Source organism: Cololabis saira, chromosome 1 (genome assembly GCF_033807715.1).
Source record: "Cololabis saira isolate AMF1-May2022 chromosome 1, fColSai1.1, whole genome shotgun sequence".
NCBI classification, from domain to species: Eukaryota; Metazoa; Chordata; class Actinopteri; order Beloniformes; family Belonidae; genus Cololabis; species Cololabis saira.
Window position 1 is genome coordinate 35402414 of NC_084587.1, and position 13154 is coordinate 35415567.

The window sequence follows — 13154 nt, forward strand, 5'->3', positions numbered from 1 at the left end:
CTTTAACAACCTGTCGGAGTAGTAGTATGATTAAATGTTGAATAATGATATAATAATAAGTTTTTACATTTTTATCCTGATAAATAACTTCTACGTGGGTTTATACAGACTTGGATTACTGTATTCCATTAGGTGTGTTATTATGATTTTTTATTTATTTAACATGAGTAAATATAATTTTTACAACTGCATATCTTCAAAGCAGACAAAGTTTCGCGCCCCTCCAGAGATCTCTGGCCCTCCCAACCTGGGGTCCGGGCCCCCCCTGGGCCCCCCCCAGGTTGGGAGACACTGCTCTAAGCTTTCCTATTTGAGCTGAAGTTTTTGAGCAGCAGCTGCCCTGATTGACCTTATTGTCCTTATTTTGAAACATGTACAGTACATAGTTTTGTACATGTTTGTACACCAAAGTTAACAATTGAACACTGCTCATCATATGCTGCTCATTTGTGTTTATGACTCTGTATACGTGGTGAAATTCTTTTTTGTTTGTTTGTTTTTTTCAGTTACTGAGTAGATTTTTGTCAGTTATCAAAAATAACATGACGACAGCTCAACAGTATATTTCTATTGTCATTCACAGCCATTTCCTCCCAGAAAGACCTCCCCAGGCCGTGTTGTTCACATCTGCAACCTCCCTGAAGGCAGCTGCACAGAGAATGACGTCATCAACTTAGGACTGCCCTTCGGCAAAGTCACCAACTACATCCTGATGCGATCGACCCACCAGGTATGATCTTTTAATTGCTTTTCATTTAGTAAAATATGTTTTTCGTTTTTATCAATAAATGTTCAAATACCAGATTAGAAGAGAAAATAGTTATATGAATTTTCTTATGTCCAATTTCCCATGAAGTGCAACATTTTTGCTTCTTTTTTTAGCAGTTTGTGTGTTATTGCAGGACAGCTGCTTGTCATACACAGAGCTGAATAATTACTTTTCTGTGCTTTTAATGCGTGCATCAAATTCAACCAAGATGATCTTATTCTTTTCCCTAAGTTATCTTCCTTGAAGATCATCCGCATGTTTTTTTCTGCTGCAGTTGTTATAAAAAAGAAGAACTTTGTAATAACCCACTGACATTTTAACTAGCTGCGCTTGACAACTCACTTACGTACTACAGTTTGATTTAACGGATCTGTAACACTAATATCCCCCCTATCAAATTTTGGTGTTAGTTGCAGCGACTAAAGCAACTGTTTTGTTTTATCGTGGTAATGAAACGTGATAACCTGTGGCTATGATTCTCAAAGGTCTGCTTGCTGTGCCGACATATGAAGCGAGAATTACGTTTCAGCATGTCAGCATCGAAAGAAATAGGCTGTCCCAGTTGGATTATTGTTCATGTTAACTTTACGTTCCCTCATCAGGCATTTCTGGAGATGGCATATGTTGAAGCTGCTCAGGCAATGGTTCAGTACTACCAACTGACTCCAGCTACGATTAACAATCAGAAAGTCCTCATACGGATGTCTAAGCGGTACAAGGAGCTGCAGCTGAAGGTAAAAACTGAGAAACGATTATGGTGGCAGGGTTTTTTGTGTGTAGGGTCTGGTAGCTACAAAGCTTGAATAACCTTCTTCTGTTCAGAAACCAGGCAAAGATGTTCAAACAATCATTCACGATATTACCTCACAACGAGAAAGGGATGAGATGCAAGAACTTGAACCGTAAGGAAACTTTGTCCCCCTCTTTTCAGACTCAAGTGCTTTTTTTTGTGCAGCAGAGCTCTTTGGAAATTCTTTGATACAACAATGTCGCCTGTTTCTGCTTTATTTTGATCGGTTTTCTATTTCTCATCTCAAAAAATGAAAATTAAGATTTTGACAATGTTCTAACGTGACCATTGTAATTTTTTTTTTTGCAGTTACATGCCTGAAAGAGCACGCTCCCGCAGTCCCATCAGCCGCTCTCTGAGTCCCCGTTCCCACAGTCCCAGTTTTACGTCATGCAGCTCTACTCACAGCCCCCAGGGGCCCCCCTGCAGAGGTCCAGAGAGAGGGAGCAATGGCCTGGGCCCCAATCGGGGCTCTTGGGACTGGCTGCCACACCAAAGGAGGGGTGAGGATGACAGGGAGTGGGAAGATCCTTGGAGAAATGGAGGCAGCGTAGATGAAGATCGGCCCAACGGTCGGGCGGCTGACCGTCGGAAAACCTACCAGAAACACTCAGATCATCTCAGCTTGAGGTCGGCAGATGAGCGAGGAGGAAGTGAAGCGACGAGGGTTAACAGAGACCGGCACACACGAGGCAGCCCTCAAGGGTCATCCTTCAACTCTTACAGGAACATGGAAGATGATTTCTACATGGAACAAGTGTACAAGTCAGAAAAGCCTCTCAGGTCTTCTTACCAGCGGCATGACACAAAGTCAAAGAGGAGGGATGGTGGCGACTACCATGCTCGGTCGAGGCATTCTGAATTTGAGATGAGTGAAGAGCCACCATGCAGAACAGCAGAAGACAAGAGGCAGGTGTCACCAGGAAGGAGCAGGAGCAAAAAGTCGAGCAAGAGGCACACGGGTTCAGAGAAACAGGAGAGAGAAAACACTGAAAACACTGTGAGTATTTTTTTTGTAAATCTTATGCTGCAGCTTTACAGCAGCTCTAGCATATGTTCATTGCAAGTAATTTTTTCCTTCAGGATCACCAATCAAAAGAAAAATCAAATTCACCCCAACAAAGCAATAAGCCAAAAGAGGCTACTGAATGTAGTAAAGATACGGTGAGTCCCTTGGTGAGAATCTTGGACCTAACTGGACATTCAAACTCATTCAGGCTCACAGATAGGGTTGCCACCCGTCCCGTAAAATACGGAATTGTCCTTTATTTGAGAAAAAAATGTTGCGTCCCGTATTGAACTAATACGGGACACGATTTGTACCGTATTTTCATTAACTTTTACACCATATTCTAGTTGAATTATTGAAATAAATTAACTTTTACACCATATTCTAGTTGAATTATTGAAATAAATTAACTTTTACACCATATTCTAGTTGAATTATTGAAATAAATTAACTTTTACTACATATTCTAGTTGAATTATTGAAATAAATTAACTTTTACACCATATTCTAGTTGAATTATTGAAATAAATTAACTTTTACTACATATTCTAGTTGAATTATTGAAATAAATTAACTTTTACACCATATTCTAGTTGAATTATTGAAATAAATTAACCTTTACACCATATTCTAGTTGAATTATTGAAATAAATTAACTTTTACACCATATTCTAGTTGAATTATTGAAATAAGTTAACTTTTACACTATATTCTAGTTGAATTATTGAAATAAATTAACTTTTACACCATATTCTAGTTGAATTATTGAAATAAGTTAACTTTTACACCATATTCTAGTTGAATTATTGAAATAGATTAACTTTTACACCATATTCTAGTTGAATTATTGAAATAAATTAACTTTTACACCATATTCTAGTTGAATTATTGAAATAAATTAACTTTTACACCATATTCTAGTTGAATTATTGAAATAAATTAACTTTTACACCATATTCTTCACCTGTAAGCTATATTACATCTGGGCTGATGTGGACATACAGAGCATAGGAGGCTATTTCAGTTACTAGTATGGTTGTCTGTACAGTCATGCAAGTTCAATGCTATTAAAGCACTTTAAACTTTAAATCAAAGCATTTTGTTTTTTCATATAAAATAAACACATTTTTATTCAGTTTAGAAGTTTTGGGGCTTTTTTTTTGGCTCCTGCGCTGCTGAAATCGGGGCGTCCCTTATTTCTATTTCTGAAAGGTGGCAACCCTACTCACAGATTGACTGTAAACATGTTCAGACTCTCTCACAATGCAGAATATGTGCAGTTCAAGTCAATGATTTCCCACTCTTTTTATGTTTTTTTTAGACAAAGGAGGGTGAGAGTGGTGACAACACAGATGAGGAGTGTTGGTATCCTAAGAACATGGAGGAGCTGGTCACTGTAGATGAAGTAGGGGAAGATGATTCCATAATTGAGCCAGACCTCTCTGAGCTAGAGGAGTTCGCTTCCTGCCCCAAAGAGTCTGGAGAAGAAGAATCACTGGAAAAGCATGCATCCCCGTCTACATCGTCTGTCGAGGCGCAGGACAAATCCAAGGAGAAATGTGAGCAGGAGAAGTCTCAGGAGGAAGCAGGAGGGCAGAAGGAGACGTCTGTAAGTGAGAGAGCAGGTGGTGAAATAACTGAATCCAGTCCTGAAGACCAGAAAATGACACCAGCATCTTCTGAACAACCGGTCACCAACCTCAGTGAATTCCCAGGTGAAGAGTTCAAAGCTGCGCTGGAGGAGACATGCAAAGAGGACGGTAAAGTACCAAAGAATGAGCCCGCAGAAGATCCAGTGGAAAATCATACATGCTTACCAGAGGACAGTCAGAGCAAGAAAGAAGGGCAGACCATGGAAGTTATCAATAATGGAGTTCAACAAAGGGACAACGTCATAAAAAAAGGTACCTTCAAGAAAGGGAAACCAGACAGCACATTAAATATCCCTTTATTTTTGATTTATCTGTTAAGTTGCTATAAAATAAGATCTGATCTGGAGCTGAGTCACAATAATAGACAAACACAATGTGTTAGACCCTCGATCCCAGATGTACTGTATCCCATTTTGTATGTGAATTTCTGAGACATTTGTAGCATTACTTTAATAAAAAGAAAATGTTTCATACAAACCAAAAAATTATTTTAAAAAAACGCAACAAAATAAAAAATAAAAAATATGTAAATCTAACTAATCAATTTCAGGATAACAAAAATAATGATTTAGAAATTGTTTTAATACAATATGTATTTGTTTCCAATATATAATTAACGCTTCAAATATAAATAAATTAGGGATTTTTTGTGATATTTTAAATGGTTAAGTTGATCTCGTTTTTTTGTTGACGACACCCATGAAAGATTATTGGAGTTGGAAGATAAAACCAAGTGAATCCTTGGACCTCATGCATCTTATTTCTGTGAGACGTGGTTCACATGTCTTTTACAGTTTGAATGTCTTTTATAAAATAAAATATAAAACCACTGGGACTGTTATGATTTGGAGGTAATGAGAGGACTTAAAATGCAAAAAAGGAGCAGGCAGGAATATGCACAAACCCAAACCAGAAATGCTACCAGGGTAGGATAACCAGCAAAACTAAAATCAGACTAAGAGACAACTTTCTGCAAAATTCAGGGCAAGAAGAACATAACACTTATATAAAAGGTAAGAAGACACAGACACTGATGTGGAGACCCAAAAGAAAACCCCAAACTATGACAGGGACCTAAGGATTGCAAACTGCTGAACCCCAATTCCACAGGTTTCATGCTTTCTACTGTATTTATTTTACACTTATTTCACTGCAGAAATTTCCTCAGAGGCAATATCTAAGGATTGCTTGTACTCTATTTTACAAATAGGCTATGTATCATTTGTCTTAGTAAAGCATAATGTGTCATCTTGCTGAAATAAGTTTAATTTTCCATGTTCTTGTATGATGACAATCTTAGAGGGAGGCTGTTGGGGAACATCACCATTGATCAGCCATTAATAAATACACTGTAAAAAAAAAGGAAGAAGAAAACTGTAAGCCCTATTTCCATTATCTGGAAACAGATTGACTCTGAAGCCTTAATAAACATTGCATTTGCCAATCACCTAGGAGGAGTTCATGTGTTCTATAATGTGCACCCATAATGTGGCATGTTTAGCTGAGCAGCATGGCAGGGATGGTCAGGGAGAAAATCAACCACGATGTCATCCAGAAAATGCTTATCCTACCTTTAATAAGATCCACATAGGCTGTGTATGACAACAAGAGGTTTCTTCACACAAAGAAAACTGTTGATTTGTTTATGAATCATTTTCAAGTCCATAGTGCACTGATCTTAGAGAAAAACAGCGTAACAAGTGTGAATAAGTGCAACGGAGATTTTGTACATGCTGATTTTCTCATTCCTTGATGCCTGTCCTAGATATTAAAGCCCCCTCACCATCTGTGGAGCAAGACAAAGCTGTGAGTGAACACAGCATCCCTTTGGGTAAGCAAAACACAATTTATTACCATGACTTCTGCATTAACGAGATTACATTCACTCAGGATGAAGTAGAGTCCATATGGTTCTTATTTTGTCCGTTTATACGAAACAGATGTAATGGCATGTGAATGACACTTTATCAAATTTTATTGGTTTGTTTAAACCCAGTTATTTGACTTTCTGACCATCTGGTTTAGGTATAGACACACAGAGATTCCCTCTTCTGTGTTTTGGTTCCCTGGTTTAGGGTTTAAATGTGTTTTAATGCATTAGGGTAATTCAGTCTCTCCTGACATCCTGTCAGTATTTAACAGGAAATTTAGAGGTAAAAACATAAAATGCTCCTCAAATAATTCCTCTTCCATCAAACAGACTGGGTTAAATGATTGTGAGTAACAGGTTGTTCCTAAAGTACCAAATGGAAATCAGTGGGAGTGGATCCAACACTATCAAGCCGGTGTTATCCGGACGGTCGTGTGATTCAGGATGCATGACCGGCAGTGGAATGAATTCAGCTGAGCACGTGCATTTCCAAGTTTCTCTCTAGTGTCTGCTGTAAAAGATCATCAACTGTAGAAGTCCGGTATTCCTTAAATCATTAACAAGTTAAAGCAGTTTAGACTGCGTTCTTCATCCTAAAGATACAGCATTGTCGTGGAACTCATTAATAAACAGATGGACAATCTTTTAACACTCTAATTGACTATAATGGCATGACCTTGCTGACCATTTTTGTAAGCTTATTGTGAAATGCGCCCTGGGGACATGGGTATTATCATTAGCACATGGCTGAGCATATGGTCAGTGTTGCTGGGCCTGCTGCAACGACCCTTGCGCATGTCCCGCTGCAGTGTAACAACAATAGACATCATGCCAAACACAACAATAGTGAGTGCCATGAGATTTATTGGATTTTTGGTTGTGTAACACCACAAGAGTGTATACGTTTGTGGATCAGCTCTGAGCTGTGTGCAGGGAAACTGTCAAAAACAATTGCAACACTTGTGCATTGTTTTCATTGATCATCCGACCCTCTTTTCTATCTAATTAATTTAAACTATCATCCCATTCCCTTATTTTCACCACGCCTTGTAGTTTTTAAAGTTTGTTCTCCTAGGAACAGCACTTCACACTTCAAAGTGTGTGAACTTCACCCATTCTGTGTAACGTATCTAAGTTGTGCTTGTTCACGACTTAAGGCTGAATTATGCTTCTGCGTCAAAATGACGCCGTGCCTACGGCGTGTGGTTTGGATCGACGCAGAGGACACGCCGTCACCTGCGCCGTCACTGACGTGCACCTCCTGAAAATTGTAACTACGCGTCGAGGAGACGCCGTCCACACGCAGACCGAGAGGGCTGTGATTGGTTTGTTTGAAAGCGAAGCATTTCCGGTTTCCGGTTTGAATCAGTAGTGAACTTCCAGGGCTCTTTTCTTCGTTTATATGTGATTTTTTTTGTTTTTGTTTTTTGCACAATAGTTGTCCTTATCTCTTTGATTTACTGTGACCGGAAAAAGTCGGATAAACCATTCAGAAAAAGATCGCTAACTAGTGGCCGCGGGGGGTACTGCACCGCGACCAAATGAAGAGACGGAGAAGTCCGAAGGGTTCAGCACGGCGTCACGGCTGCGGCGTGTGCTCTGCGTTGGTGTGACGCAGAAGCATATTTCAGCCTTTAGAGACAGCACATACCAAACCATAACAAACAGTGCAACAAGACCAGGGGATGAAAAATAAGGGATCTGCATTTTCTAATGTAGAAGTAAAAATGTAAATATTAAAGATAATTGTAGTTTAGACCTGCTTGATAATTACATACGTGCATAGGTGGTGTTTTTTTTTTGCTGTGATCTGCTGGCACTGTGGTACAATTAATCAGGGCCACTACTGGTGGTGTAATAAGGATTTGGAGGTCAGTAAAAGCTTGTATACTTAAACAGTAGCAACCGATATCCCTGTCATACCAATGTAAAAGAGGGAAAGAAGAATATTCTGTTAAAATGTAAGAGTGCCTGTATTACGCTAAGTAAATGTATTTTATTTTATACGTCTCCAAGAGTTGCGTAAAATGCGACAAAGCAAAAAAAACAGTTCTTACTTTTAGTGGGAATTACTAAAAAACAAAGAGCGAAAGAGAGACAGAGAGACATGAATGTAATATTTATGAACATAGCTCCGTTGTAGAGCTTTACGAAGGTTCCCCAAAATAACCCTTGCACATGTGGCTGTATTTCCTTGATGAATAACTGCGGTCAACGCAGTGCCAGTCCGATTCCAAGATGACGGATGTCTAACTTAGACTAGCAGCCTCGCCCTTTACTCATTGATATTCTTCCAGACACTTTGAATTGTGTTACATGTGGGGGGTGGGGGTTCTCTCTTATATGTTCATGCTTGTAAGTGGAATAATGAAGGAGACTATACTACACTACCTACGTTAACAGGGGCATCTCCACTGACTACGTAAGGACTACACATAACAGCAGAAAAACTTGTTATAAAAATATCACATCCTTGTTTTCAGTTTCACTGTAAGAACCCAGTGTGAGAAAGTTCACCAGCCCTTCACTGATCAGCAACACTGAACTCTTGTCTTATGTTTATGGGCTTCCTTGTCTCACAGGAGTGGAGTTTATCGTGCCGAGGACAGGCTTCTTCTGTCAACTCTGTGGACTCTTCTACACCAGTGAGAACACTGCTAAGAGCACTCACTGCCGCAGCGCCGTACACTACAGGAACCTACAGGTACGGCCCTCACTGTGACACACCAGCCGCTGTGGAATTACAGTTCATGTTTTGTTGTTCCTGGTTTGAATTAAAATTGATCTGTATTTTCACAAAAAAGAAAAAAAATCTTGTTTCCTTCCTACAAGGGTCTTAGAGGAATTTTATATATTTATCTATATTTTAATACTACATACCATAATTTTATGAATGAATCATTGTAGATAGAATAATAAAGTTATCAGTTTTACTAAACTTTCCTAAAGGTTGGGTAGGAGAGCTATTCCTGAAACATTTTTTGCTGTATTACCAGAAATCCTTGTTACAGAAAATGTATTAAATGCTTTCACATTAAACCAAAAAAAAAAAAAAATGAAGTACCTGTGGAAGTGACAGAAAAACTGACCTGTGACTGACCCAGATGAGTCATTGGACAGCTGGCTTGTCTGTCAAACTATTTTTCTTGAGCGAACACACATTTCCATGTGGGTGCTCTGGAGGTGTGTCTTAGTAAAACCCTCTTCAAAGGGAAGCAGGTTGCACTAAGTCACCATTTAATCATTTTCAAAGTAACACTTATTCTTACTTTTCTGGCATCGCATTAAAGGCTATCCAGCCTTAAATGTTTTTTTTTCTTTTGAGGATGAATCTTACTTTCTTTTTATGTAAAGAGCCAGTGACAATGAAATTATTGTTGTCTCATTGTGACCCTCAATAATGTAAATTAATTGCATTTACTTTGGATTCAGCAATTGATCATAGATCGTATAAAACATTGGGCGGAGCATGAGGTCACGTGACCCACTAGTTTGTAATTAGCAGTTTTGAAGCCTGTTTTACTTCGTACAGGCCGCAGCCATGCTGCCGGGAACACACCCTGCACATGTCAGTCCAAGTGCAGAACTGCCATCAGGTGTTTACAGGGGAATATACCATTAAACATGCTGATAGCCTGGTTCAAAAAGACATTTTGGGCTCAATCATTAGATTTCACACCACACGTATATGTGTAGCCGATACTTCAATCAGCTGGGTGGACTAAAAAAGGTAGTTGGGCTTTTTAAAAGGTGTTTTGACTTTTTTATACTAGATCTGCTATTCTAAATAACTGAAAAAATAAGAAGACCAACAGATGAATAAATAAAATGTAAAAACCATTGCAAACAAATGTCCAAACTAAAACATAAATAAATAAATAAATAAATAGTACAATACTGTGTATTTTATATTGACATATACTAACGTAGATGCACATACACATTCACACAAGAATACACAGTGCTTATAAAATGTATTACGTTTCCAGTTGTTGGCCAGTCAGCACCGAGCCATCTTGCATTTCTTTCATCCCCAGCAGCACAGCTGAAGCAAACGAGAGGCGCGTGATTTGCTCACATTTAACGGATTACATTCCAAGAGAAAAAAACCAAAACGTTTGAACACTTGTGCTGCCCATCAAAGCTCTGTGTGTATGCGAGCTCTGGGTTTTTAGGAGTTTGTTCTGCCTTAGTTTTAATCAATTTTGACTAGATTTCTGCACCACCGGTCTACAATATTGAGCCATCTTATGAACATCATGGTGTTGAATATATATATATAGTATATATATACATAGTCTGTAAATTTTTACTGATCAAGTAAACAGCTGGTCAGACAGTTGTTCTTTGTTTGTTGCAGTTTTGTTTGTTTTTTCATGTTTGATTATAAGCTAAATTGCAGTAATGATTTTTTCCTTAAGGGAACTGAAGTCACCTCCACTAGTCTAATTTACTTGTACATGTAAAAAGAATTAAGTTCGATTGTCTCTTTCCCTCCAGCTTTATTCTGACTGGTTAACTCCGGTGGTCTGGTCTGGCCCCTCCTACTGTTTTGCTGCAGATCTGCAGAAACTATTGAATGGTGTATTTTATTCTTTCATTTGTATATGACCCAGAATGCAGTACATTTCTGACATTTTTCAGGGCATAAAAAACTCTAATATGTCAAAAATACTTTTTTCTTTGGAACACCGACTAATTTCCAAATGATGTATAGTGCCAGGCAAATCATATAAATATATAACCATCAAGTTTGATTTTTATTGAAACTTTAAGACATTGCTTTCTTTTCCTGGACTCTTTTGATAAAAAAAAACAATGAATCTCAGTGAAAATGCAATGTGGTTTTACACTATTTATTAATTAATTTATTTAATGTCTTGTTTGAGAAAATGTATCGCATTACTTTTTTTACATCGATGCATTCGCCACCACTTCTCTATCACCTCTCTGAGGACGGGCACGTCAGTAATAAGTGGCTGTTGGATGATGTGCTGAAGGAAGTCAGATCCACCAGGGATCTGAAATACAGACATACACTCGATATACAGCACAAAAAGCTCTGCTGAAATTCTTTTTGTCAGACACAACTGGAGGTTGAGTAGTTTGATGCAGATCTAATGTCGGATAATCTTTCTTTTCAACATATTTAAATGTGTCTGTGGATTATAAACCTTGTTTATTTGTTTTTACAGAAATATCTGTCCCGGCTGGCGGAGGAAAATCTGCCTGGTGCACTCAGTGAAACCTCTGCTGTACAGTGACAACAGCTTAACCTCTCACCTCCGGCTCAGCGAGCAGCAGGGGGAAGATTTGTGTACGTGTGCAGTTTGTGTTGAAGCTATGGAGAACTACCAAATGGATAATGTGACACAGAGAAGCTTGAATTTGTGAACAACGGAAATAACTGTCTGTAGGGGGACGCTACTAGTTCTTGAACTGTTCATTTTTGTACATATTTGAAGTGAAATGTATAGTGAGGCTATAATATTTAAATCTTTCTTTTGTTTTCTGTGGATTTATCATTTTTCTTACGGCTTTGTGTTATAGTGTTGTGTGAGATAAAATGACTTCTGAGAGGGCAATATTTTACAGTTAGGGTTAAAATAGCTAATTTGATGGGTATATATCATTTTAAATTTTGTGCCTGGATTATCCAAACATCAGTGTCGCATTTATACCATAGTTTAAAAATAACTTGAATGTGTTATGTGGATGTGAATGTGATACGCTTCAGAGTTAAATTAGCCATGTCAGGAGCCAGGGGGAAAAAAATACGAATATTTGCTTTTTATCTTGGATCTACATTTAATGCCTACATCAGATTGTTTTAGTTGCTTACTCGGTTGTTTCACTTTATCTCTAGCTTCTCTACTTGTATTTAGTTGCGGCATGAGCTCTCAGGGGCATTTTTTTTCTTTCTATTTTTTTTCCTCTGTTAAAAAAAACAGAGGCACATTCTCAGGTTTGTTGTAATTGTTTAATAGATTTAATTATGCTAATTGCTGCACCTAAGTTATTTATATCTGTGGCTTTGCTGTTGTTTTTCGTTTGTGCTCTCTCTGATTGTACATTGCCATATTTGTCTGTGTAGTAAAACTCACAGAATTTCGATTAGTGATGAAACTATGATTTTTTTTTCATTAGGTTTTTTTCTTTCTTTTTAAATTCAATTTAATTCGTGAAACAAAAGCAGTCATATGTGTAATTTTATGTCATACCTAAAACACCAAAAGCCTTTAACTGGACCACATGTTGATAATTTAAACATCAAGAGTTTTTTGTTTAGTTTAGTTTACACAGCAGCACCAAGCCAAACCCTGTTTTTGTATACTGTGAATGCTGATCCTGTGACATCAATGATACTTTTGTTTTCATGGGTGAACTTTTCATATGACCTGTGATGCAATAAAAAAATTAATAAAAAAAATGTAACAAATATCTCAAAGAAGCTGCCTCTTTTTATATGAAACATAATTCTCAACATACGGGCTTTGTCGACCAATAATTAGTGATTTGTTCAGGGGGAAAAAATCGTGTTAAAATAGTTATGTTAGAGTCTAAATGACGCATGAGTGCAAGAGAGCATGTTCTGATATGAAGACTTGAAATTGCTGTAAAAGAGCTCCCCCGTGTGATGAGGCAAAAAACACATTTGGGTCCGACGTCTAAAGTGTACAAATGAATACAACAATGCAGATATTTCAAAACGGCATAGAAATTCCAATACATCTACTTATTATTTTTTTTCATGGTTTTCTATCAAATTAATTTAAAAACTAACTTTTGGTTAACTAGTTTTAAAATGCAGGCATCACAGTGCGACTTCAGTGCAGACAGTTGACACCTCTTGACAGATTATGCATGTTTATGATTATGTTTATGAATCAGATTAAGATGATTATAGTTAATCTGGAACTCATTTGAGCAGTGGATGTTTTCTTGATATCCATCTGTTTATTACAGAATAAACAGATGGATATCAAGAAAACATCCACTTAGTGTGTTTCAGAAAAGCTTTGACCAAAGAGCAGACCTAGTGATATTGCATATGCCAAAAAAAC

General features: G+C 37.8%; 1 protein-coding gene across 2 annotated transcripts in view; it reads left to right on the plus strand.

Annotated features, from left to right (window-relative positions):
• Positions 1 to 12531, plus strand: part of rbm20 (RNA binding motif protein 20) — a 65618-nt gene extending 53087 nt beyond the window's left edge. The window contains exons 6-14 of one of the 2 annotated variants that reach the window (XM_061721425.1): positions 584 to 730; positions 1372 to 1503; positions 1592 to 1671; positions 1869 to 2559; positions 2643 to 2723; positions 3890 to 4472; positions 5986 to 6051; positions 8673 to 8794; positions 11286 to 12531. In XM_061721425.1, the coding sequence (XP_061577409.1) occupies positions 584 to 730; positions 1372 to 1503; positions 1592 to 1671; positions 1869 to 2559; positions 2643 to 2723; positions 3890 to 4472; positions 5986 to 6051; positions 8673 to 8794; positions 11286 to 11354 (1971 nt within the window). In that variant the 3' untranslated portion in view covers positions 11355 to 12531. The remainder of the gene's footprint in view (positions 1 to 583; positions 731 to 1371; positions 1504 to 1591; positions 1672 to 1868; positions 2560 to 2642; positions 2724 to 3889; positions 4473 to 5985; positions 6052 to 8672; positions 8795 to 11285) is intronic. The other variant, XM_061721433.1, reaches the window with a different exon arrangement.
• The last annotated feature ends 623 nt before the right edge of the window (positions 12532 to 13154 follow it).